The 27496-nt window shown below is 37.6% G+C and overlaps 1 protein-coding gene and 1 long non-coding RNA gene across 7 annotated transcripts in view; one reads left to right on the top strand and one right to left on the bottom strand.

Annotated features, from left to right (window-relative positions):
• Positions 1-26740, top strand: part of LOC126931415 (pregnancy zone protein-like) — a 50640-nt gene extending 23900 nt beyond the window's left edge. Inside the window, exons 15-36 of the mRNA XM_050749600.1 lie at positions 765-914; positions 4431-4595; positions 6476-6563; positions 9316-9451; positions 9968-10196; positions 10701-10827; positions 11027-11148; positions 11366-11417; positions 17390-17473; positions 18012-18188; positions 18472-18559; positions 19213-19369; positions 19761-19835; positions 20124-20301; positions 20738-20961; positions 21839-22057; positions 22234-22364; positions 22736-22826; positions 23359-23427; positions 24144-24246; positions 25074-25115; positions 25782-26740. Coding sequence (XP_050605557.1) covers positions 765-914; positions 4431-4595; positions 6476-6563; positions 9316-9451; positions 9968-10196; positions 10701-10827; positions 11027-11148; positions 11366-11417; positions 17390-17473; positions 18012-18188; positions 18472-18559; positions 19213-19369; positions 19761-19835; positions 20124-20301; positions 20738-20961; positions 21839-22057; positions 22234-22364; positions 22736-22826; positions 23359-23427; positions 24144-24246; positions 25074-25115; positions 25782-25804 — 2730 coding nt within the window. The 3' untranslated portion in view covers positions 25805-26740. The remainder of the gene's footprint in view (positions 1-764; positions 915-4430; positions 4596-6475; positions 6564-9315; positions 9452-9967; positions 10197-10700; positions 10828-11026; positions 11149-11365; positions 11418-17389; positions 17474-18011; positions 18189-18471; positions 18560-19212; positions 19370-19760; positions 19836-20123; positions 20302-20737; positions 20962-21838; positions 22058-22233; positions 22365-22735; positions 22827-23358; positions 23428-24143; positions 24247-25073; positions 25116-25781) is intronic.
• Positions 1-27496, bottom strand: part of LOC126931416 (uncharacterized) — a 59068-nt gene that overhangs the window by 7070 nt on the left and 24502 nt on the right. For 2 of the 6 annotated variants that reach the window (XR_007717853.1, XR_007717852.1), the window contains exons 2-5: positions 21937-22083; positions 20850-20976; positions 10621-10774; positions 4466-5126 (exon numbers count right to left, since the gene is read on the bottom strand). This is a non-coding gene — a long non-coding RNA (uncharacterized LOC126931416). Of the gene's footprint in view, positions 1-4465; positions 5127-10117; positions 10211-10620; positions 10775-20849; positions 20977-21936; positions 22084-27496 lie in introns of those variants that run through there. The other 4 variants (XR_007717854.1, XR_007717849.1, XR_007717850.1 and 1 more) reach the window with 4 other exon arrangements.

Below are 27496 nucleotides of genomic sequence, written 5' to 3'. Positions count from 1 at the left end.
TATTTCATTCCAATACAAATCAGTTTTCAGTCCAAGAGTCAAGGAAGTTACCTGATGCTACTACTGTATAACTCAGATTCTACTCAAGAAATGTCTATATCAACAGAAGGAACTAATAGATTTACTTGCCAATTAATTTTTTTGGCCAGAGTAGAATCAAATCTTTGGGAAAATTCTGCACAATTTCTTGTTGTTCTTTATTCACCATTGTTTAAATTGCCTGAACCAATTAACTCTTAGGCTGTATATTAGATATTTATTTTATTAAATGGACCAATAAATCCCCAATCATGATGCGCAGTCCCACACTGCTTTAGAATTTCAGATGACTGAGACTGCCAACTGGAGGAGACTTTTGTTGACTGGTCTCAGGGGTGAAATGTGATTTTCACATCACCATGCAAATGACACACAGTCATCACAAAAACACTGCACAGAGATAGGTCAGTGATAGCAAGGTATGCGTCTTTCTTGTACGTGTGTTTTCAGTTCAATGCAGCGTTTTATTTCTATATGATTAAAGTCAATTGATATTTCACCAGTTATGTTAGGAATAGAAAACCTGAGTTAACTGACATCACATTTCCAGGTTGTTCCAGAGACACTGAATTGGTAGTTGCTAGGCTGTTCATCTCTTAATCCTGCTCTAAGATGAATAAAGAGAAAGGAAGTATAGAAAAGACTACCCTCAGCCTGGAGTAGAAGGAAGGCTGGTTACTGTAATAATTATAAAAGTGTCTGCTTTAATCATATCCTCTTTACAGGTAACTTTGAGATTCTCCTCAGCTCAGAGCCTGCCAGCCTCAAACACCCACCTGAAAGTGACAGCCACGCCCCTCTCCCTCTGTGCCCTCCGTGCTGTAGACCAGAGTGTGCTGCTCATGAAGCCGGAAGCTGAGCTCTCACCTCAATCCGTGAGTCCCATTCCAGCCTTGGAGATCATGAAATGCTCACATGATAAGATCATTTTTGGAAGTTAAAGTTCCAAAAATGTTTGCAAAAAACAAGTTCTTCAGAGTAAGAGGCATGATGTAGTTCCACAACAAGCAGAAATTGCATAAAGTACTTTACATACTTTATCTCATTGTATTCTCTGTTATATTCTCATTGAGGGAGCAATCTTGCTTGCCAAAACAATCTGTGCTATGCCCGGCACAGAATCTTTTTTTTTAACTTTTATTTTAAGTTCTGGGGCACATGTGCCAGATGTACAGGTTTGTTACATAGGTAAACATTTGCCATGGTGATTTGCTGCACAGATCAACCCATCACCTATCTAGGGGTTTTCTAGATATAGGATCATGTCATCAGTGAACAAAGATAATACGTAGGTATTAAGCCCAGCATCCATTAGCTATTCTTCTTGATGCTGTCCCTCCCCCTGCTCCTACCCCAACAGGCCCCAATGTGGGTTGTTCCATGCCATGTATTAATGTGTTCTCAGCATTCAGCTCCCACTTATAAGTGAGAACATTCAGTGTTTGATTTTCCGTTCCAGCGTTAGTTTGCTGAGGATAATGGCTTCCAGCTCCATCCATGTCCCTGCAAAGAACATGATCTCATTTTTTATGACTGCAGAGTATTCCATGGTGTATATGTACCTCATTTTCTTTATCCAGTCTATCATTGATGGGCATTTAGGTTGATTCCATGGCTTTGCTATTGTGAATAGTGCTGCAATGAACATTTATAATAGAATGATTTCTATTCCTTTGGGTATATACCCAGTAATGAGATTGCTGGATCAAATGGTATTTCTGCTTCTAGATCTTTGAGGAATTGCCACACTGTCTTCCACAGTGGTTGAACTAATTTGCATTCCCACCAACTTTGTAAAAGTGTGGCTTTTTCTCTCCAACCTCACCCCCATCTGTTGTTTCTTGACTTTTTAATAAACACCATTCTGACTGGTGTGAAATGGTGAAAGACTGTTATGATTTCAGTTCTTCTCATCACCACATAGCACTTACTCTAAAATTGATCACATAATTGGAAGTAAAACCTTCCTCAGCAAATGCAAAAGAACTGAAATAATAACAAACAGTCTCTCAGACCACAGCGCAATCAAATTAGAACTCAAGATTAAGAAACTCACTCAGAACCACACAATTACATGCAAATTGAATAATCTGCTTCTGAATGACTCCTGGGTAAATAATGAAATTAAGGCAGAAACGAAGAAGTTTTTTGATGGAGAGTTCTGTAGATATCTATCAGGTCCACTTGATCCAGAGCTGAGTTCAGGTCCTGAATATCTTTGTTAATTTTCTGTCTTGATGATCTGTCTAATATTGTCAGTGGAGTGTTAAACTCTCTCATATTATTGTGTGGGAGTCTAAGTCTCTTTGTAATTCTCTAAGAACTTGCTTTATGAAACTAGGTGCTCCTGTATTGGATGCATATATATTTAGGTAGTTAGCTCTTCTTGTTGAATTGAACCCTTTACCATTATGTAATGCCCTTGTCTTTTTTCATCTTTGTTGGTTTAAACTTTGTTTTATTAGAAACTAGGATTATGACCTCTGCTTTTTTCTGTTTTCTCTTTGTTTGGTAAATTTTCCACCACTCCTTTATTTTTAGCCTATGTGTGTCTTTGCACATGAGATGGGTCTCTTGAAAATACATACTGATAGGTCTTGACTCTATCATCTTGCCTAGCACAGAATCTTGCGTACAATGGATGATTGAAACATTTTTAATGAGTGAGCAAATAAATAATAATTATTTGAGAAGGGTATTATTAATTTAATATTATGAATGAAGAAAACACAACTAGGATATATTAAAAATAGGGTTAGCGTTTCTATAGGAAAGTGAACAAAATAACAAACTGGTCGGTTAAATTGTTCCAATAATAAACATTCCCTGAGCATATGACCTATTCCACTTGAGAAATAAGGTAATAATAAGAAATTGATGATAAAAACAATGCGTTTTAAATGAGGAATTCGATTCTAATTTCTTTTCTTTTAAATCCACTTCCTAACCCACCACTAATATAATTTCAAGAAATTATGCAAAAATTTTATGCTTTTCTTAAAATCCAGACACTCACTCCCTGGTTTTAAGTGTGGACAAAAGAGAGTTTCCGTTCCATGTTGTCTTTAAAAATGTCTCTTGCAATGAAGCAATTTCAGAATAACCCTATATTTTATTGGCTTCATGGTTCACTTATTTATTTAAGAAATATTTACTGCATCTTGACTATAAGATGGACTTTGTTTTGAGACCAGGATTATTAATGATGGACAATCCAGATTTGGTCTTTTACAATTTTGATTGTAAGATATAAAAACAAATAAGCAAGCAACAAAAACATATAAATATATAATTCCAGATTTTTATAAATACTATGAAAAGAATAAACAGAGTATTGACATCAAGAATAAAGGTGCTGAGAAATTTTTGAAATAGTTGAGTAATTTTGAAATTTTTACATTGGAGAATAGTGGAGAGGACAGAGCAAGTTTACAAAAAATGGAAGCTGCATGCCAAAGATTTTGAGTCAGAATGAATTTGGAGTGTACTGAAAAGGAAAAGGTAATCACCTACTATGTAACAGTGAGAGGGGAGGATGATAGAGGCTGCAAGTAGGATGAAAAACTAGGAAGATCATGGCAGGCTCTGTTTACCTGGTGTGGAGTTTGGAGTTGATAGTAAATGCAATGGTAAATCAATAAGGAAATTTACACAGGAGAGTGGACAATTGAGATGAATCTACTAAAAAGATCATATTTGCTGCTAAGAGTCTGGGAGCAAGAATGAAAGCACAAGAACAGTTACTAAGTTATTACAGTAGCACAGATGACAAGTGACAGAAGCCACATTAGAAGGTCTGCAGGTGTGTTTAATGGCCTGAACAGTGTATACCTAGCAGGTGGCCTTACACTAGGCTCTGGGCAAAACCAAAGTGGAATTGAATTATTTCTCAGTTGTCCCTTGCACCTGGATTTTTCTTAAGCTAAACTTGGTCCTAATATGGTAGACTAAAAAGAAAACTTGACACAGCCTTAATCATATGAAACGGAAAAAGGAAATGAATCAAGTATGTACAGGATTATTTTAGGTGAGGGGACTGTGAGTGGTTTTTATTTTTTCATTACGTGGCTCTGACGTCCATATTTTCTACTTTCTTTTACAAGTAGGCATTTTTTTTTCCCCCTGGGAAATAGAGACTGTTTTATTTTTACTCAACCAAAATGAATTTTGAGATTTTGATCAATTTGTTTCATCACTCTATATATTACTTTCTTTTGCACAACCAAAGAATTAGAATCCATGACCTTTGATATCACTCCATGATTCTCTGTGTTGCTTTTCATGGGCATGTTGAATAAACACCATAATCTTTTAAATCGCCTGTGGGACATTATCACATTTTAAAATTTGTTTAAAAGAAAGAGATTTTCTTTGTTCTCTCAATGTTGCAGGTCTATAACTTGCTACCAGTGAAGAGTCCATTTACCTTTAGAGTTGGAGGTCCTGCGGATGAATATGATGAAAAGTGCAACATTGCAAAAGACACAACTCACAGAGGAATCACTTCCACACCAAAGCAAGTCTTGGAGGGCGATGACATTTACAGTACCTTCATGGTAATTTTTTTTTCCTAAAGCGTAACAAAAATTGATTTCTACCTCTCTGTTTAGATGGAGAAACAATGGACTTCTAAGCTCTAGGATCTTTTCTCCCCTCCCTCTAACAGAATGATAACTAACAGAAAAATATTGAAATCTCAGAGACAGAGAACTTTGTGGACATACAGATGTTCACACATGAATTTCTCTACCACCTTAAACAGCAAGTGGTTTACTTTTAGGCCCCAATCCTTAACCAAATGGATCCCAAAGCTGCTTACCACCATCATATTCCCCTCTCGGGGCTCTTGGGGATTCCAATATGTGAGAAAACCAAAACAAAATATTTTCCACAATGTGTCGGACACTCTTGAAAAGGTAAGCACCTTGTTGGTGGCCACCATCTCAGTCATTTGCACAACAAACACTTGCTGAATGAGTCCAGGAGCTGTGGCTCACACCTGTAATCCTTTGGGAGGCCGAGGCAGGCAGATCACGAGGTCAGGAGATCGAGACCATCCTGGCTAACACGGTGAAACTCCATCTGTACTACAAATACAAAAGAAAATTATCCGGGCGCGATGGTGGGCGCCTGTAGTCCCAGGCACTTGAGAGACTGAGGCAGGAGAATGGCGTGAACCCGGGAGGCAGAGCTTGCAGTGAGCCGAGATTGCAACACTGCACTCCAGCCTGGGCGACAGAGCGAAAGTCCGTCTCAGAAAAAAACAAAAAAAGCTTGTTGAATGAATACAGGATTGAATACATAAAGTGAAAAACTTTAGTCTTCACAGGTTAATAAAATTCCAGGAAAACTTAAAGTTGTCTTTCATTAAGAAAAGATTAACAAAACTTGTATTAGAAATGTCAAGATGTCTTAAAAATGTAATTATTTAGTATTAACTGAGCAGAATTATTCAGGTTGTGAAATTAAATCTTATCACTATCAAAAAGCACTAAAAACTTTCATCATACCATCAGGAAAATATGTCATTCATCTGATAGAGGCCTACAGCTTAGCTGAAAGCCATTTAAATCTCTCTCTTCTGGACCTTCTGGAATCATAAATCAGATGGTAGAAGGATGAAAAGAATACTTCTTGGTTTATTAACTAGCTGTTTCATCTCTAAACATTTATTTCTGGTTTATTTCTTTCTGTTGCGTACGCAACCCCCATTGACAACTGTGCCCAAAAGTCCCACAGTTTCCCACATACTCTGAGATAAAACAGCAAATAATATTTATCTGTGACTAACGTTGAAGAAGGGGGAAGACGGAAACGGGTGGACTGTAGACAACTGTGGGCATCTGAATGTGGGTTTTAGATGCAGACATTTGAGACAATTAAAAGAAACTGATAAAAAAGAGGAAAGGACAACAGAAATGAGTTAAGCATAGATATTCAGGAAAAGCCATATCTTCTGGTAAAACCAAAACAGAGTTTACTAAGATTGTAAAGAACAACCTCCAATATGCAAACCTTCCGTTTAAAATGACAAGAAATAAGCAAAATATTCTCTCTGCAATAAAGCCATAAGGAGAGCTCTCTAGATGCATACATAGACACGGACATTTGTTTCATGCAGAAAAAGAAGTCTAAAATAGTTTTAAGGATGCAAAAAAAAAATTAAGGAGCATTAGCGTATACCAGACAATATTTAAAAATAAGAATCAGAAATAGGTTTGAATTCCCACTCCTGTTCACTCAATAGCTTAATGAACTTGACCTCCTCTGACTCTGTTTTTGTATTTATAAATAGCTGTCTTCATTATGTGTAATTTTCATGATGAGCCTATGAGCTATATGTAACATAATAGTGAAAGTACAATACAAATTCAAGAAATTACTTAGAGTCTCAAGATTGGATTGCCACTATACTTTAACAATTAATTTTTTTCAGGCCATAGGATTAGATATTTTTACCAACTCAAAAATCCATAAGCCACCTTTGTGTCTACCACGAAGATTGCGTGCCAGCATAATAGGAGGTAAGGGTGCGATTTATTTGTCTGACAAAATAGAAGAAAAATTGTGCTTTATTGGGTTGGTTTAAGGTGAAAAGCTATTTTTCTAAGTATTGGATCTTGAAACTGCAGCAACTTCTTGGTAAGTTAGCCCCAAATAATATTTTTTCCTCAAATAGAGGATTTTTAAGCAATTATTGTTATTTTCTCTTTGACATCAAAATCAACTACCTTTTTGTTTTTGCTTTTAATAGTCTTGCCATTTTAGATCTTCCTTATCCATGGTGGATTCGATACCTGAATTAGTCAGAATTAGATTAAATGGCAGTATCAAACAAACTCCCACATCTCAGTGGGTAAGCATATAATAGTTTGGTTTTTGCTCATACAAAATCTACTTGTGAGTTCAGACGCTCTCCAGAACAGCTCCGTGCCAAACAGTGAGTCAGAGAGAACCAGTCTACCTTCCTCTGGTGACTCTGCCATCGCCAACGTGACTTTCAGGGTCATACCTATGGGGAAGCAGGTTGCATGTGACTCTTAAAGCCAGGAGTAGGAATGGTTTACATCACTACCGCCCATGTTCCTGCCCTAAATGCAAAAGAGGCTGAGAAATGGGAAGGCTCATGTGCATATTAACTGTCTCTGTCATATGTTCTTATGGAAAGTGAAGTGATTTATGTAATATTGAGCAAAAAGAGAGTAATGCAACTTTTGGCAGATACACTACCTCTGCATAGTCTCTTTGTGTGTTTCAAGTATACCTGGAAATGAGGAAAAGTTGAAAAGGGCCTAACTCAAAATTCTTTTCTACTGCCATCAGACATAGAGAAAATTTTCTCTGCGTGCTTGAATGTCTACCCAATTTACTTTGTAATAAAAAATGAGGATGGCAGTAAAAAGTGTTAAAAAAAAAAAAAAGGAATAAACACATTTTAATACAGCAGATTCATTGTCTGGGAAGGCAAGGAGTAACGTTCTAGTTGGAAACAAAGGAGTCATTAAGGATATTTCCTCCCCAGAAAAAAAAAAAAAATCCTGTATAGTGAAAAAAGAACACTGTTTTAAGAACAAAGGGACAATTTTTCATCACACTCCTCTCTGCTATGACTCTGTGACTTTGGAAATTTGCAGACTCACTTAACCTTTCAGAGGCTCAATTTCTTTAAATCTGAAGTCAGAATGACAACACCAAACTCACTGAGGTATTGTGATTGTAAAAGGGAAAAAAAAATCATGATTCCTTTAATGGCATGTTTTTTAAAAAAAAGAAACTGAAAAGCATGATTAATTCTCTTTCATTTCACTAAGTGTGTATTTTCTTTTTAACCCTAAGAGAAAACAGATCAATGGAAACAAAGGTATGATTTCAGAAAACCTGAAAACTCACAGTACATCATTACACTCTGACCCCAAATATTCTATAATATTCTATGCAAATTTTTCTTTTGGTATTTGTTGCTTATCCATTTTTTCCTTCTCATTTTCAGTTATATCACTTTATCTGTCATTATTTCAAAGCTAGATTACTGAAAAACCATTCTAATTTACCTTCTTTGCCTCCAGCTTTTCTTTACCTCCCTCTATCCCACATGCCCTTAAACACTGCTTTTCTCAAGTCACTTATTTCTCAAACATAGTCACTACTTCCAGAATTCATAAGATTATTGCATTTAAGGTTTTAAAAGAGCACTTCTATTATTTTATATATATCATATATGTATTTATAATTACACACGTTACACACATATATAATTATCTTAAGAAAGTGATGCCCCAGAGATCAGAAGATATATTATAGAATACTATTATAATAAAGATATTTAAGATAATATTAACAATATATTAAGATTATGTATATCTTATATATACGTATAGCTTCTGATCTCTGGAATATCAATTTCTTTTTTATCAAGCTAACTAACTCCCGCCTTAACAGATCTTATTTATTTGTCTTAGCCTTCATGATGTTTTATTATATATTACACCTTCTGTTTACATAATTTTGGGAAACACATCCTGAAAATAGCCATTCTACTCTAGAGGGTAAATTTTTATTATCCCTGTGAAGCACCCTTCCACCTTTGTGTATATGTTTGCACAGTCGTTTCCTGGGAATGCCTCCCCATTCTCCTCCGCCTCCCATCCATGAATGATCATCTTAGGTTCCGCTTTGGTTAAGTCTTTTCCAGCCTAACTAAAGTTGATTGTCTTTTCATTCCTGACTCCCCATTGTCTATACCACATACTCCACTGAATCCTGTTGCTTATTGTTTATATCTCCATATTAATTCAATGTTGAAACAAACAAACAAAAAATCATTCCTGAAATCATCTTGCTTAACTAATATCCATTCCTCTTGTTTGATTCTCACTGCAAACAGAAGACATGTGAACACAATTTCAGTGTAAAAGCGTATTTGATGTATTAAATTACTCTTTATCCTTCCCTTCACCAGTTGAATAATCATCCTAGAGAGAGCTACATTTGTTTTTTTTTAATCAACTTTTATTTTAGATTCAGGAGGTACATGTACAGGTCATTTGTTTTTATTTATAAAGAAAAATATATTTAGCTCTAGATTCTGTTTGAAGAAAAAATAGGATTAGCTTTTCTATGGGAAAGTGAACAAAATAACAAGCTGATAGATTAAATTGTTCCAATAATAAACATTCCGTGAGCATATGACCTTATTCCACTTGAGAAATAAGGCAGCAATAAGAAATTGATTATAAAAAATGAGGTTCACACTGAGGCCTGTGTGTTGTCTTCCAGGACCAGGTCTGCGAGGCTTACCCCTAGGAGAAATAATGTGCCCAATGGTCGAAGAAGAACCTCAGATATTGCAAGTGGAAGAGATAGTCCGGAAGTACTTCCCTGAGACCTGGATCTGGGATTTGGTAGTAGTCGAGTAAGTTGTGTGTTGCCTGGAATTTAGTTTAGGAAAGGGTTTGAATCCTGCTGTATGACTGACTTTATCCCGGATTCCTGATCCTTTTAGTTCTGTTCTGCTCTTTGCTGGTAAATATTTAGGTTTATAGTTCATTTATCTCATAATTAAACAATGCTAATTTTTTTTTCTAATTTGGTCTATAGATAAATAATAGAAAGTAGGATGCTACCAGCCCTCTTAAATAAAGGAAAGGGAAGGGGAGGGGAGGGAGATTGGAAGAAACAGCAAAAGGAAGGAAAGAATGAAAGAAAAAAGGAAGAAAGAAAGGGAGGGAGGGAAGGAGGGACTAAGGGAGGTAGGGACAAAAAAAAACTTTAAGACCTTACCAGGAACACCAACCCTTAGATCAAGTTTAGCATTTACCACACTAGGTTACTGAGTTATCATGTTCTAGGATCACCCATGCTTTGTGTTAAAAAAAAAAAGAGAGAGAGAGAGATTTGCTCACACTCCTCTTCTCTGCTCCTTCACTAGCTCATCAGGTGTAAGAGGCCTGGTGATGCAGGTCCCTGACACAATCACGGAGTGGATGGCCAGCGCATTCTGCTTGTCTGGAACCACAGGGTTTGGCCTCTCTCCTGTCGTGTCTCTTCAAGCCTTCCAGCCTTTCTTCCTGGAACTCACCCTCCCTTATTCTGTGGTGCGAGGAGAAGCCTTCACACTCAAAGCCACTGTGTTTAACTACTTGTCCATTTGCATTCGGGTAAGGGCACTTCTCTGGAAGTGAATGAGAATAGAAGATCGTCACCATTCATTACCAGGTCTCCTAGGTAACCCAGGAAATCAGAACTGCATATGACACATCCTAATTTTGGAACAGACCTGGTACTAAAAGAAAAGGTACCTGACAGGTCCAAGGTGGTAAGGTTATATTCATTCAGGCGCCTACATCTGTGTGTTCCTAAATTCAGACATTATGTCCACCTGGTTGCTTCATGTTTTTCACTAAACACCTCTTTCTTCTGTTGGCACAAGGCCAAATCCTCAACATGTATCCTAATTCCTGTCAGTTTTTCCATTTTCTTGTTTCAAACACCTAAACTACAAAGTGTCTGATACAGCTGGTCATGTTTGCATAGCTTCTCAGCGCCTCCAGACGGACGGACGTTGTCCCTCAGTCCACTTACCTGATGCACACAGCATCTTCCCCAGTATGCATCCTGTTCTGCGTCCCTTCATAAACTTGTGCTTGGGTGTGGGGGGACAGGTCATTGTGCAGCTGGAAGTCTCTTCCGCTTTCCTGGCTGTCCCAACAGAGAAGAATGAAGAATCTCACTGTGTCTGTAGAAATGGGCGGAAAACGGTGTCCTGGACTGTGACTCCAAAGTCACTGGGTGAGTAGTAACGCTATTAGCAAATTCCACTTCGTGTGCTCAGATGATTTTTTTTCTGCACTGACCCCAATACATATTTTTCTCCTCCTTTAATACTAATCAAGAGGAAGACAACCACTAGATACACTGGGGAAACTGAAAAAGAAGAAACCGTTCAATATAAAATCACCATTTAACTCTTAAGAACTTTGTTCCCCAGGAAAGGTGAATTTCACAGCTACCGCAGAAGCCATGCATTCTCAGGAAGCGTGTAACAATGAGTTGACTGATGTCCCACCACTTGTGCAGAAGGACACTGTAGTCAAGCCCTTACTAGTTGAGGTATGTGAGTTTACTCTCTGTGAGTCTCAGAGCCCTTATTATTTCATACAGTGTTATCTAATATGCATCTGACAGTGACATTTAATTCTCAAGAATGTGGATAGATCTGCAATCCAATTTTTCACCAGCATTTTCTCCTTTGCTTTCAAGTGTTTAATTTTTCTTTTATACATTCAGTATTGCTTTACTTTTTTTTTTATTTTTTGTCAATATAAAGCCTGAAGGAATAGCAAAGGAGGAAACTTTCAACACGCTGCTGTGTGCATCGGGTAAGTGTAATAAATAGAGAAAAATTTCATGTTAAGTGACTTGCCAGAGTATACAGTTGTGGAATGTCTTTTGGAGGCATGCTTTTCTCTGAGAGAGAGAGAGAGAGAGAGAGAGAGAGAGAGAGAAACTCTTACCCTCCTCAAAATCTAAGTACATTTGATGAAAAACATTGTCCTAATGAAAACCACTTGGAATGAGCCTCAACTTTCTTAGGGAAATAAATAGAAAGTACTTTTCAGTTTAAAGTATTATTATTGTATTTTAAGAATAAAGAAATGGGCATAGAGAAATAAAAGTCTCGATTAAAAGCTTAAAAGCTTTTGCCTAATAATAAGGACTAAGGCTGTTGACGTCAGGACAGAATTCTTTCTGATACATCTGTTTCTCAAATGTCTTTCTAAACCGTGTTCAAAATATTGAAATATCTGTGTGACGCTAGTATGATTTACCATTCAATTAACAGTTTAAATGCACTCAGGTTTTTACTTAAACAAGTTATTTTAAGAGGAACTGCAGGTCACTAACTTGTATAGAAAACCAACATTTTACTAATATCATTAATATAACAATATAAAAATTACCCCTATATTGAAAGAGAGAGGGAAAAGCTAACACTTTTTTATGTTTATTTAAATTATCATTAAAAATGCAACTCGGTGCCATCTATAATCATCTTGACGATAATGCTTAGTCTGCAGATCTCTCCTCTCTATATGAAGATCCCTTGATAAAATCATCTAGTCAATGGCTTTAATAACAACTATGTACTTGTGTCCAAAAACATACAACTTGGATCCACACCTTTTTCCTGAACTCAAACTCATGTGTTCAACTGCCCACTCCTCTCCACTTACAGGCTTGTAGGTCTCATAGGCATATCAAAATCAGCAAGTTTAAAACTGAGTATCAGCTCTTCCTCACAAACCTGCTCCTCCTTCAATTTCCTTCATCTCAGATGATGAAAAATCTGTTCTTCTACTTGCTGGGAGAGAAACACTTTGGAGTTCTTCTTTACTACATTCTTTCCCTTATACTCCCTACCCAATCCATGCACAAATCTAGTCAATTTCACCTTCAAATTATATCCGGAATCTACCCACTTCACTCCATCTCTACGATTCTAGTCCTTTCTCTTGCAGGCTCTCAATAGCTTTCTAACTGGTCTCCTGATCATCTTTTCTTGTTCCCCTTCAGCGAGAGGGATCCTTTAAAGCATGTGTCAGATTGTGTATCTTGTCTTCTCTAACGCTTTCAGGAATCTCCCATATCCCCCCAAAGTTAAAGTGTAAACTTTTAATGCACTTAGAACTCAGCTCTGCACCAAGTGGACCTAACAGACATCTACAGAACTCTCCACCTCAAATCAACAGAATATACATTCTTCTCAGCACCACAGAGCACATATTCCAAAATTGACCAAATAGTTGGAAGTAAAGCACTCCTCAGCAAATGTAAAAGAACAGAAATTATAACAAACTGTCTCTCAGACCACAGTGCAATCAAACTAGAACTCAGGACTAAGAAACTCAATCAAAACCGCTCAACTACATGGAAACTGAACAACCTGCTCCTGAATGACTACTGGGTACATAACGAAATGAAGGCAGAAATAAAGATGCTCTTTGAAACCAATGAGAACAAAGACATAACATATCAGAATCTCTGGGACACATTTAAAGCAGTGTGTAGAGGGAAATTTATAGCACTAAATGCCCACAAGAGAAAGAGGAAAGATCTAAAATCGACACCCTAACATTACAATTAAAAGAACTAGAGAAGCAAGAGCAAACACATTTAAAAGCTAGCAGAAGGCAAGAAATAACTAAGATCAGAGCAGAACTGAAGGAGATAGAGATGCAAAAAACCCTTCAAAAAATCAATGAATCCAGGAGCTGGTTTTTTGAAAAGATCAACAAAATTGATAGACTGCTAGCAAGACTAATAGAGAAGAAAAGAGAGAAAAATCAAATAGAGAATAAAAAATGATAAAGGGGATATCACCACCGACCTCACAGAAATACAAACTATCATCAGAGGATACTATGAACACCTCTACGCAAATAAACTAGAAAACCTAGAAGAAATGGATAAATTCCTGGACACATACGCTCTCCCAAGACTAAACCAGGAAGAAGTTGAATCCCTGAATAGACCAATAGCAGGCTCTGAAATTGAGGCAATAATTAATAGCCTACCAATAAAAAAAAAGTCCAGGACCAGACGGATTCACAACTGAATTCTACCAGAGGTACAAGGAGGAGCTGGTACCATTCTTTCTGAAACTATTCCAATCAATAGAAAAGGAGGGAACACTCCTTAACTCATTTTATGAGGCCGACATCATCATGATACCAAAGCCTGGCAGAGACACAACAAAAAAAGAGAATTTCAGACCAATATCCTTGATGAACATCGGTGCAAAAATCCTCAATAAAATACTGGCAAACTAAATCCGGCAGCACATCAAAAAGTTTATCCACCATGATCAAGTGGGCTTCATCTCTGGGATGCAAGGCTGGTTTGACATACGCAAATCAATAAATGTAATCCAGCATATAAACAGAACCAAAGACAAAAACCACATGATTATCGCAATAGATGCAGAAAAAGCCTTTGACAAAATTCAACAGTCCTTCATGCTAAAAACTCTCAGTAAATTCAGTATTGATGGAACGTATCTCAAAATAATAAGAGCTATTTATGACAAACCCACAGCCATTATCATACTGAATGGGCAAAACTGGAAGCATTCCCTTTGAAAACTGGCACAAGACAGGGATGCCCTCTCTCACCACTCCTATTCAACATAGTGTTGGAAGTTCTGGCCAGGGCAATCAGGCAGGAGAAAGAAATAAAGGGTATTCAATTAGGAAAAGAAGAAGTCAAATTGTCCCTGTTTTCAGATGACATGATTGTATATTTAGAAAACCCCATTGTCTCAGCCCAAAATCTCCTTAAGCTCATAAGCAACTTCAGCAAAGTCTCAGGATACAAAATCAATGTGCAAAACTCACAAGCATTCTTATACACAAATAACAGAAAAACAGAGAGCCAAATCATGAGTGAACTCCCATTCACAATTGCTTCAAAGAGAATAAAATACCTCAGAATCCAACTAACAAGGGATGTGAAGGACCTCTTCAAGGAGAACTACAAAACACTGCTTAATGAAATAAGAGGACACAAACAAATGGAAGAACATGTCATGCTCATGGATAGGAAGAATCAATATCGTGAAAATGGTCATACTGCCCAAGCTAATTTATAGATTCAATGCCATCCCCATCAAGCTGCCAATGACTTTCTTCACAGAATTGGAAAACACTACTTTAAAGTTCATATGGAACCAAAAAAGAGCCTGCATTGCCAAGACAATCCTAAGCCAAAAGAACAAAGCTGGAGGCATCATGCTACCTGACTTCAAACTATACTACAAGGCTACAGTAATCAAAACAGCATGGTACTGGTACCAAAACAGAGATATAGACCAATGGAACAGAACAGAGCCCTCAGAAATAATACCGCACATCTACAACCATCTGATCTTTGACAAACCTGACAAAAACAAGAAATGGGGAAAGGATTCCCTATTTAATAAATGGTGCTGGGAAAACTGGCTAGCCATATGTAGAAAGCTGAAATTGGATCCCTTCCTTACATCTTATACGAAAATTAATTCAAGATAGATTAGAGACTTAAATGTTAGACCTAAAACCATAAAAACCCAAGAAGAAAACCTAGGTAATACCATTCAGGACATAGGCATGGGCAAGGACTTCATGTCTAAAACACCAAAAGTAATGACAACAAAAGCCAAAATTGACAAATGGGATCCAATTAAAGTAAAGAGCTTCTGCACAGCAAAAGAAACTACCAAACTACCACCAGAGTGAACAGGCAACCTACAGAATGGGAAAAAATTTTTACAATCTACTCATCTGACAAAGGGCTAATATCCAGAACCTACAAAGAACTCAAACAAATTTACAAGAAAAAAACAACCCCATCAAAAAGTGGGCAAAGGATATGAACAGACACTTTTCAAAAGAAGACATTTATGCAGCCAACAGACATATGAAAAAATGCTCATTATCACTCGCCATCAGAGAAATGCAAATCAAAACCACAATGAGATACCATCTCACACCAGTTAGAATGGCGATCATTAAAAAGTCAAAAAACAACAGGTGCTGGAGAGGATGTGGAGAAATAGGAACACTTTTACACTGTTGGTGGGACTGTAAATTAGTTCAACCATTGTGGAAGACAGTGTGGTGATTCCTCTAGGATCTAGAACAAGAAATACCACTTGATCCAGCCACTGCATTACTGGGTATATACCCAAAGGATTATTAATCATGCTGCTATAAAGACACATGCATACGTATGTTTATTGCAGCACTATTCACAATAGCAAAGACTTGGAACCAACCCAAATATCCATCAGTGACAGACTGAATTAAGAAAATGTGTCACATATACACCATGGAATACTATGCACTCATAAAAAAGGATGAGTTCATGTCCTTTGTAGGGACATGGATGCAGCTGGAAACCATCATTCTCAGCAAACTATCACAAGGACAGAAAACCAAACACCGCATGTTCTCACTCATAGGTGGGAATTGAACAGTGAGAACACTTGTACACAGGGCAGGGAACGTCACACACTGGGGCCTGTCGTGAGGTGGGGGGAGTGGGGAGGGATATCATTAAGAGATATACCTAATGTAAATGACGAGTTAATGGGCGCAGCACACCAACATGGCACATGTATACATATGTAAGAAACCTGCATGTTGTGCACATGTACCCTAGAACTTAAAGTATAATAATAAATTTTTTAAAAAAAGAAACCCTTGCTACCCCATGACTTCACATCTTCCTAACCTCTCCTTTGCTCACCCCATGCCGGCCACACTGACCTCCTTCTTCCTACTGGAATACATCCGGCATTCTTCAGTCTCTGGAGTCCTTTTACTTTTTGTTCCTTTTTCCGGGAAGTGTCTTCCTCCAGGTTTGGATAAATCTGGCTCCTTGACTTACTTAGAGTCTCTGCTCACATAGGACTTTCTATCAATGAGCTTTTCCATAGGGAGCCCCCTCCCTACATCCTGCACTTCCTGATCTGCCTTGTTTTACTAGCTCACCATAGAAACACTTACCCTGCTTTAATTTTCTCTATAGCACTTATCAACATCTAGCATACTAAATATACTCTTGGTTTTTTTGTTTTTTTTTTTAATCTTACTCTTCCCCTAAAACTGAAATCTCCAGGAGGCCAGGAAATTTGTTTTGAAAGTTTCAGTATCATTGCACTTAGAACCTGGTACATAGTATACACTGAATACAAATCAATAGAATGAATGTAATTCTTGGAAAGCATTAACAGTAGCAGGAATTAATATAAATCATGAAGAGAAGGAAATAAGTATACCATAAGTATATGCCTATAGGAAAAGCCATAGAAATTTAGCACAAATGTATGTGATGAATATGAACTTCACAGAGGTGAATCATAGCTTTAAGAGAAACTTGGACTGTATCAAAGAAATTATATAATAACTGAGCCAGGCATGGCGGCTCACACCTGTAATCTCAGCAATTTGGGAGATGGAGGCGGGCAAATCGCTTGAGATCAGAAGTTCAAGACCAGCCTGGCCAACTCTGTCTCTACAAAAAATACAGAAATTAGTCAGGCATGGTGGTGCATGCCTGTAATCCCAGATATTTAGGTGACTCAGGCACAAGAATCATTCGAACCCACGAAGCAGAGGTTGCAGTGAGATCACACCACTGCACTTTGGCCTGGGTGACAGAGGGAGACTCTGTCTCAAAAAAAAAAAAAAAAAAAAAAAAAAAAAAAAAGTTATATAATGACCCAGGAAAATAAAACTTTGGATTTAGATGATGTAGAGAAACATGATTCATAATTTCCCCTCCTTTATATGTGTTTGTCTTCTTCCATTAGATACTGGAGTACCTGAAAAGGTGTCACTGAATGTTCCTTCAAATGTGGTTGAAGGATCTCCTAGGGCAACATATTCAGTTTTGGGTGAGTCTTTCAGCCCAAGAGAAGCAGCTGTCTAGCTGTGTAATTCTAGTGCATGGGCCTCGCCTTCCGTGATTACTGAAGTCTCTGACAACAGGCATTGGATTGAGAGAAAGCACTAAGGGTTACACTATGTTACAGTTGGAAAGGGGCTTGAATAGATGTTGTGCTACATATTATGCCTTGATATATTCTAAAAAGAAAGGGTCACCTCTCTGTGCCCTCATCTTCTAGCAATTTACTAGGTGGTAGTGCTTCCAAGTCAATTTGAAAATGGTTGTGGTTGAGTTTTACCAGACATATGGCCCACGAGAAAAGATAGATCACCTACCATTCAGTTTCTTCCCTGCTTTCTCCATCCTTAAACCATCTACTTTATTTTCTCACTTTTTGTTTTTCTCCCTGTTTCTTGTTTTTTTCACCTTTTTTAGTCTTCTTGTCCTTCCCTATATAGGCCATTTGACCTCTCAGTTAGCTGATAATCTATTTTCCTAGCCCAATACAAACGATATCTGATTTCTTTACAACTTTCATTCCACAGGTGATATACTAGGCTCTGTAGTGCAAAACCTTCAGAACCTTCTCCAGATGCCCTATGGTTGTGGAGAGCAGAATATGGTCCTTTTTGTCCCTAACATTTATGTTCTAAACTATCTCAATGAGACACGACAGCTGACAGAGAAGATCAAGGCCAAAGCCACTAGCTACCTCATCAGTGGTGAGAGATTACCTCAGAAGGAAAAGCCATACTCTCTTAAATATTTTTGGTGAACTAAAATCTCTTTCATTAAGATTTGATAGTCATTGCTGTGATTTTCAATAAAATGTCCCAATATACAAGTAGAAAATTCAATACTATCATCAAGCCTGTGATTGGGGATTGGGGGAGATTTTAACTAAATATTAGTTACCCTACGATTCCTAACAGCACTGAGAAAAAGGCTTAATAATCCTCCAGTGTCTTTGCCATTTCAATAAATCTATGAAAACTTCCTCTTCAGGGTACCAAAGGCAATTGAATTATAAGCACAGAGATGGTTCCTACAGCACCTTTGGGGACAATGACGGTAGCAGTCAGGGAAACACTTGGTAAGATTATTTTTTCCCTATGCTCTCTGTAGATCCATGATATTTCAGGATTCTAGAAACAGCTACTCTCTAATATCTGGAGTTTTTTGTGGAAAATTGTTAATCTTTAAATAATGCATATGCTGTATGTATCATTCCTGTTGGGTAATCTCACGGTTTCATCTCTGAAAGCTTACCTGCTGTGATAACACAGCTGAAAATGGTGAAATAAGGATCTTCTAAATGGAAATATAGAGCAGAAAATGTCACTCTTCACTCTATAAAATGACCGAGGAAGAAGCTCCCACACTGTGCATTAAAAAAGGAGAGGAGGGGGAGGACAGAAGGAGACCGTGATGCAGTAAAATCAGGAAAAGTCATTCTGGAAATGCAGCTTTCATGGTGGGGGGGGCTTGGAGGCTCCAACAAATGTTTCACAACAAAAAATTTAAAAAACATCATCTCAGAGAAACCAATAAAGTTGAGAGAGAATAAAAGATATTGAGATGTTTGTTGGACTAGAGTATATTCCGCTCTTATATACTGTTTTCCCATCAATTCCTCCCAGTAATCTTCTCCACTGAATTGTGAAGAGCAATGTCTGGAGGCAGTGTGCAAAGTGAGCTGTAAAAGTGAGGTGGTCTTCATGTCTGTGTCTCTGTTTTGCTGGACAGGCTCACTGCATTTGTGCTCAAGTCCTTTGCTCAAGCCCAATCGTACATCTTTGTGGAGCACTCACACATCAGGGATGCCCTCACCTGGCTTTCACGGAGACAAAAGGCAGATGGTTGTTTCGAAGGCTCTGGATCACTGCTGAACAATGCCATTAAGGTGATGCCTTCTCTATTTTTGTTCTGGTCCCGAAGATAGTGATATATGGGAGGAAATGATGTTTGAATTGAGTCCTTCAGTCATTGCGACATAAATTTCAGGAGGAATGGTGGATTCTAAATCTCCTGAAATCTAGCAATGCCTTAGTAGTTTGTTATTGAATGAAAATAGTGTTCAAAAAAACCTCAAAGCCGAACACACTATAAAAAGTGAGGGAAGGTGATTTGGGACACACTCAAGAATTTTAGGGTAGAGGAGGAAGGGGAGAAAATCAACAATCTAGCACAAGACAAGAAACCATCTAGTGAAGATGTGAAAAGGAAAAGAAATGTTAGCAGATGGTGTCTCGTGACTATTGAAGTGTTTGAGTCTCTGCCTCTGATCCTTACAGGGTGGGGTGAACGATGAGTTGACACTCTCTGCCTACATCACCATTGCTTTGCTGGAGATGCCACTGCCTGCCACTGTATGTTCAAGCACATCCCCTGTACCTCCTTCACACATGTAAATAATAAAATTATGATATGATGAATCCCTGAGGGAAATTAATTGTGATTTTTATGGTATTTAATTTTGTTTTATATCAATGGAATGTAAAGGACCAGATCCTTTTGGAAGCAGCAGAGGAAACTCCTCTCTGGTCAGAACTGTGAGGTTACACAGACACATTAGGGTTTTTAATCTGCAGTTAGCCTGGGGATAGCTCATTTGCCTAGTTCTGCTATTTTACAATAGCCTTTCATTTTCTTTATAGCACGCAGTGGTCCGCAGTGCCCTATCCTGCCTTGAAACGGCCTGGAGCTCCACCTCAGAGGACCAAGGAAGTCTTGTCTACACCAAAGCATTATTGGCCTATGCCTTTGCCCTAGCAGGAAACAAGGTCAAACGAAGAGAGTTGCTTGAATCATTAAACAGAGAGGCTGTGAAAGAAGGTAAGAGTTGCTACTGCAAAGTTTACTTCTAACAACCACCAGTGACCAAAAGAAGGAAGGATGCCTCTACTGAGCTCATGCCTATCATGCTGCCTTAATTTAATGACAGAATAATTATCATTGATCTAAGACTTGAATTCTCTGGATAACATGGATCATTTTATTAATCCACACAGTATAGACTCTATACAGTCCCAGCTTCTAGTATCACACACACATGTAGTAGACACAAAAGCTCAATGTTATTCTCTGGAACTTTACTTTCTTGACAAGGATTTGTTTGATAGTGACTAATGCTTTCACTTTGTTTAATGCTTTCATTTCATTAAAATGAAATGTCAATTTATTAGGTGAACTATACTTATAATTATCACTTATGGATTAGATTTTGAAATCATCCCTTAAGCTAAAAATTCTACCCTTTTCTATGTCAAAGAGGATTCAATCCACTGGCAACGTCCTGGGAAACTTCAAGAAGCTAAGACCCTCTATTCTCAACCACGGGCTCCCTCTGCAGAAGTGGAGATGACATCTTATGTGCTCCTTACCTATCTTACTGTCCAGCCCGCCCCATCTTCAGAGGACCTGTCTGTGGCATCACGTATTGTGAAGTGGATTACCAAGCAGCAAAATCCCCAAGGGGGCTTCTCCTCCACTCAGGTCTGTGGGGACACTCTAGAAGGAAACATAAATATATTCACATATATGAAGATACAGCCATCTTCTGGGAGTTGAATAATGGAAGAGTTGGTATTTCTAATTCACACTTTCTCCATCCCTCCATCAGCAGACAAGTTCCAGCCTTACTATCTTATGTATGGATTACTACTCTGTCCTTTTGATACTGTCTCCTCTCTTAACTCCCTAGGGGACCCCCAACCATGCAGGTAGGTTTGTTTTCACAAAGCAATGTTTTCATGGGATTACTTCCCTTAGAAAATAAATCATTTTTCACCCAAAGCCTAAAATTATCTAATATTTTATCAATAATATTTCCTCTCACCAGTAAACATGAGCACACCAATCTGATTAGGCAGATCCCTTTGCTTCTTCTGGAATTAGCTCACTGCACCATTACTTCACATAGAGCATTCCCCACCCAGGTCCCCCTGATACCTCTCTTCTGTCTACATAAACCCTGCTCATTATTCAGAGATAATCTTATTTCTCACCTTCTTCAGTCTTCTCTTACTATTCGAACCCATATTTTCTTCTCTCTTCTCTGACCTTTCATGACAAATATTGTTACATAAATTTATAAATTATTGAAATAACCTGTGCTTGTGTCAAATATCTAAGTCTTATCACCATATGTATATTGTAAACCAGCTGAATGAAGAAACTTTAAAAATTTACCTTCAAAGTATCTGAAATAGTTTATCATTACGAACCAGATTGAACTAAATTGAAATAGTTAGTGGACTGCGTTTATGACTAAATAGTTCTGAAGAAAGAATAGTGTTGTTATGGTTTACATCCAGTGTGCGTTTGTTACTTTCCTCTTCTGTGATTTCTCTACTCATTTTTTTTTTTTCAGGACACAGTGGTGGCTCTTCAAGCCCTCTCCAAATATGGAACAGCAACTTTCAGTAAAAGTGAGAAAGCAGCTTTGGTCACCATCAAATCTTCACACACCTTTTCTAAAGACTTCCAAGTAGATGATGGCAATCGCCTAGTGCTGCAGGAGGTCCGGTTACCAGAGCTTCCGGGGGAGTACAGCACAACCGTGTCAGGGTCGGGATGTGTGTACCTCCAGGTGAGACTGCTGGGGTTTAGGAGATGCTGCAAATGGGAGAGAAAGTTTCAAGAGTTATATTTGAATTTCAAAATAAGAAAAAGAAGTATGTGCTAAGGAACGGTATGAATCATCTGGAACAGATTATGAGACAATTTCAGTGTAAAAATTAAGGATTTTTTTTCCATTTGTTTTAGACATGCCTGAGATATAACATCCTTCCCAAGAAAGAAGGGAAAGCGCCCTTTGCTCTGCAGGTTAATACTCTCCCCACGAATTGTGATGGAGTGGATGCTCACAGAAAGTTCCAGATTCACATCAACATTAGGTAAATCCTAGATCGTGACCAGACTTTTTGCACCAACCTAATAGAATATGGAGAAATTGATTTTCTTATGTGGAGAAACTCCACTCTCCAAAGCCACACATAATGAATATGGAATTCTTGCAGTGTTTATTACAAGAAACTTTCTTGCAGTATTTATTAACAAGAAAAAGCGTTAACATTGAGAATATGGTATTACAATACCTGAAAAGTGTGAGCCTAAAATGATGGGTTTTCCAAACAACCACAACAGAAACAGATACAGTAGATATAGTAACTTAGTGTTAGAAATAGAAGGTAAAGAGAGAGTTTGTCTTGAATGAATTCCAAGAAATTTTGTTTGACTTCCTTATTCCTATGCATTGACTTTATAGTTATACTGGGGACCGACCCAGTTCCAACATGGTCATTGTTGACGTGAAGATGGTATCAGGCTTCACACCTATGAAACCATCAGTTAAACAGGTAATCCCTAGATCCCTTACAAATAGCAAAGTCATAGTAAATGCTGCCATTTATCGTTGTCAGTTTGACTTTATTGATGCACTTTTCAAGAGGTGTGCTCCCTCAAAATTGCTTCTCTAAAGGGTGTCTCTATCATTTTAATAGTGTGTATCATGGTTATATGGTGTCAGGTATAGGGTATAAGTCAGAAACATGATAAATAATATTCCAACAGGCCCCAAGACACCTAGTTATGTGGAATGGTATTGAATTATTTTCCAGCTATATATAAAAAGAGAAAAGGATATATGTGTGTGTACATGCATATATATATATATATATCACATATATGTGTCTGCACATACACTTATAGCATATATAGAGAATAAAAGTTCAATAAATATTGCTATTGTTATCATTATTATTCTTAAAGAAATCAAAATTAGTAGTTTGGATGCTCCTGAGAAGCTGTTTATATCGTAAATTCCTGAAAACTACTGCCAGTATAACATTTTCTCATTCCATATTTCTGGCTTATTCCCTTGATCAACAGCTCCAGAAACAGCCTCAGATTCAGAGGACTGAAGTGAGCATCAACCATGTCCTAATCTACTTTGAAAAGGTAAGACTTTCTGTGACTCTGCTAGATCTGGAGTAACAACTAGAGGTTCTAACAAACCATAACAGGTTCCATATAGTGCTGTTCACATATACAGGTGAGAGAGGACAAAGTGGCTATAAAAAGAAATGAAGCCGGCCAGGCACAGTGGCTCACACCTGTAATCCCAGCACTTTGGGAGGCCAAGGCAGGTGGATCACGAGGTCAGGAGTTCGAGACCAGCCTGGCCAAGATGGTGAAATCCCATCTTTACTAAAAATACAAAAATTAGCTTGGCACAGTGGCAGGTACCTGTAGTCCCAGCTACTTGAGAGGCTGAGGCAGGAGAATTGCTTGAACTCGGGAGGCAGAGGTTGCAGTGAGCCGAGATCGTGCCACTGTACTCTAGCCTGGGAAACAGAGCGAGACTCGGTCCCTGCCCCCCTCCCCCAAAAAAAAGGAAAAAAAAAAGAAAAAAGAAATGAAGCCTGGACTGTCAACAGGCTTGATTTATTACATTTGGCTGTCAACAAAATTGTCTCTTTTGTCCTTCTTTTATCTGTCTTTTAGTATGTTATGCAGGTCACGGAAGTCCCCTTTCTTTTCATAGGTTCTGGTACAGATGTGTATAGCATAACTACAGGGTTTGATAATATCTTATGAAGAGAGGACAGTAACTAGTAACTAGTTAATCAAAGATTAACTAACCTTTGATTCTAATTGTTTTCCTGTCCCCCCAGCTAACCCATCAAACCCTGAATTTTTCCTTCTTTGTGGAACAAGACATCCAAATAAAGAATTTAAAACCAGCTACAGTAAAAGCCTATGATTATTATGAGACAGGTAAGCTTCAGACATGCTGAGCTTTAAAACAAAAAACAAAAACAAAAACAAAAACAAAACTACTAACCCAGTAAAGGATTGCCTTAACTAAAGCAAAACTCCACAGTGTTTCACGGGAGGAAAAGGTGAGTTTGTGCGCACTGAATAATCATGTTCTTGTATATGAACCTCTCGTGTCCCCCCACTAAACAAGTCTTAGAGTCATTCTTATAAATTGACCATAAGGCAATGAGAGGGTCCATTCTATCTAACTTTCCCTATAAAGTTGTTTGTCCTGGGCTGAATTATTCCAAAGAGATAAGAAGAGTATGGTAACTGAAAAAACACATCTCAGTGCTGATGCCTGACGTGAAAAATTTGATCTGTTTTTGACTTGTGCTTTGGATAGTCTCACACAATTTGGGGAACTTTGTAATATATCAGGAAATACTTTGATTTGCTCATGGCTTTGAGCTAGAAAATTAACCACCATCGTAGCATGATGGTAGTGCTAAAACTGTTCTTTGATGAAGGGAAGGTTCAGAGAGCAAGGTGCAATTCCAATGAGAAAAATACAGCTGTGAAAAGGCACTATCTGTGGAGTCCTGTAACTATATTCAGGCACACCACCTGTGTACCCGGCCTCTCAATTCTGTTCCCAAGTCAGATTTTCTCTTGGTTTCCTCCCACCAATCCCAAACAGCTTAATAGAGAAATCATTTTTATTGGCTCTATAGCGATGCTTTCTACTTTCTTTCTTGGCTTACATAGTTTATTTACGATTCACATCTTAGGTGCTTATGTCTGAATGTCTTCACTCTTTCTCTCCATTAATTTCTGTGTTTCAGATGAATTCACCTTTGAAGAATACAGTGCCCCTTGCAGTGCTGGTAAAGTATTAATGATTCAATTGAAAGAAAATAAATAAGTATCTCAGTTAAACAGTAAAGTCTAATCCCAACTTCAAAACAAATATGCATCTCAGTTCTCTGCATAAGACTGCTTCTTGAGATGACTGTATCCTTTCTATATCCTAAAAAACCCCTGATGTACTGTATATAAATTGAACTATATCAAATGTATTATAGCATTTCTCAGAAAAAAAATGCAAGTTAATACAATTACTGGTGTCTGGGGTGACTTGTTTGAAGATGAATCTAAGAATTTGTCGTATATAAAAACTAAATTATCTAATATGTAGTTTCCATTCTATACCCAGTGGTGATACATTCATCACCTATAACCTTTCTGGGATATTTCTAAGTGTATACTAAAGTCAAAAAATTTGTCACTGTAATTATCCATATAGCACAGCATGAAAGGCTCAGCCTGTAGGACCTTCCTTTAGGCTGATTGACAGGGTTCACCTTTGACATAGAATTTACCACGAAACCTTTGCATCTCCGCTGTGAAATATGAAAAATGGAGAACATCCCTATCATTAAAAATAATTAAAAGTTACTAAGTTCAAATATTTATAACTGAAATACAAAGAGTTGTTCTTAAGTAGGTCACAGAATTTCCCTAATATTTCTTCCTTTTCTTTTACTGTTTAGAATCTGAACAAAGAAATGCTTAAAAACAGCAACTTATGGGCCTCACCAGGTGAACTCCAGAAATGAAGAACAGACTCATCAAGAGAGACAACAGTGAGAGAAAGAAGGGAAGATCATTGGAAATACATAAAATGTGTATGTTGAATAAATTTATGGCATTTACAACTCTATCTTTTCTTTTGTTCTTTATCAATATCATATTCCCTTTTCTGAATATGAATCTATTCTCCATAGCACTTAGTCACAGAAAAACTATACAAAGAGGTACACTCAAAAACACTATAGATGAATTAAAGTGGAATTTTTAAGAAGTCAATTAACCCACAAAAAGGAAAAAGAAAACAGTTTTTCCAAACATTGGAAACAACAAAAAGTCTATCAGTAGATGAATGGTTTGGCAACGATACAACATAGTTCTGCTGGACGACGAAGAGGAACAAACGATTGACATACACAATGACTTGAGTGGATCTCAAAAGCATTAAGCTGCATGGGGGAAAGAAAAGCCAATCTCAAAAGGTCACATGCTGTATGATTTCTCTTACACAACATTCCTTAAATGACAAAATTGTAGAGATGAAAAACAAATTCATGGTTACTAACGGTTACAGAGAGTGGGGGAGTGGGATGGGTGTGACTGTAAGTGGGTAGCATTAGAGAGTTTTTGTGGTGATGAAATCTTACATGTGTAGAAGCAAAAGTACTTCTTCAGATTTTTACATTTAATTCCATCTCAAATTATTTTCTTGTTTGTTGGGTGGGGAGCAAGAGAGTATCTAAATTGACTTTTTTTCCACGTAGCTTTCTAATAGTCCTATTAATATTGATGGACCAATTCAATCTTTCCCTGCTAATAAAACATGCCTCCTTTATCACATATTAAATTATCATGTATACCAAGGCTTGTTTCTGAAAGGTCTATTCTAGTCCATCGAGTACCTGGTCTATTCTTTTATGAGAATTAAAATATTTGAATTACTGTAGCTTAATAAAATATTTTAATAACTACTATGGCTGATGTCTTTTCACTTCTCTGTTTTCACTTTTTCTTTGCATTACTGATTTGTGTCCTCACCAAATCTCATGTTGAATTGTAATCCCCAGAATTGAAAGTAGGGTCTGGTGGGAGGTGATTAGATTGTGGGAGTGAATCCCTCATTAATGGTTTAGCACTATCCCCTTGGTGGTTGTTCTCATGATAGAGTTCTAGCAAGTTCTGGTCATCTAACGTGTGTAGCACATCTCCCACACCTTGCTCATGCTCCTGCCATGTTAGAAGCCTCGCTCCCTTTTAGCTTTCTGCCACGATTGTAAGTTCCTGGAGGCCTCCCCAGAAGCCTAGCAGAAGCCAGCATCATGCTTCTTGTGCAGCCTGTGGAACTGTGAACCAATTAAACCTCTTTTCTTTATAAATCAGCCAATCTCAGGTATTTCTTTATAGCAATGCAAGAATGGACTAATACAATTACTAAGATCATTATTTGTTCAAGTTAAAACTCTAGAATCTTTTAAGTTCATTATCCCCATAGTCAATTAGGTATTGTTTGGAATTGCATTGAATATATAAATGAATTTATTGTCACGAGTGTCAATTTTTTGCATTTAATCTTCCCTATTCAGACTCATTTTGTATTTACTCAATTCACATGAAGCAAATTCTAACTCTGACTTAATTTCTAAATTTGGACTGAAATACAAAGGTGAAGATTAGCTTC

Source organism: Macaca thibetana, chromosome 11, assembly GCF_024542745.1.
Source record: "Macaca thibetana thibetana isolate TM-01 chromosome 11, ASM2454274v1, whole genome shotgun sequence".
In the NCBI taxonomy this organism is placed as follows: Eukaryota; Metazoa; Chordata; class Mammalia; order Primates; family Cercopithecidae; genus Macaca; species Macaca thibetana.
Note: the sequence above shows the minus strand (reverse complement) of the source record. Positions and strands in the feature narration are given on the sequence as shown.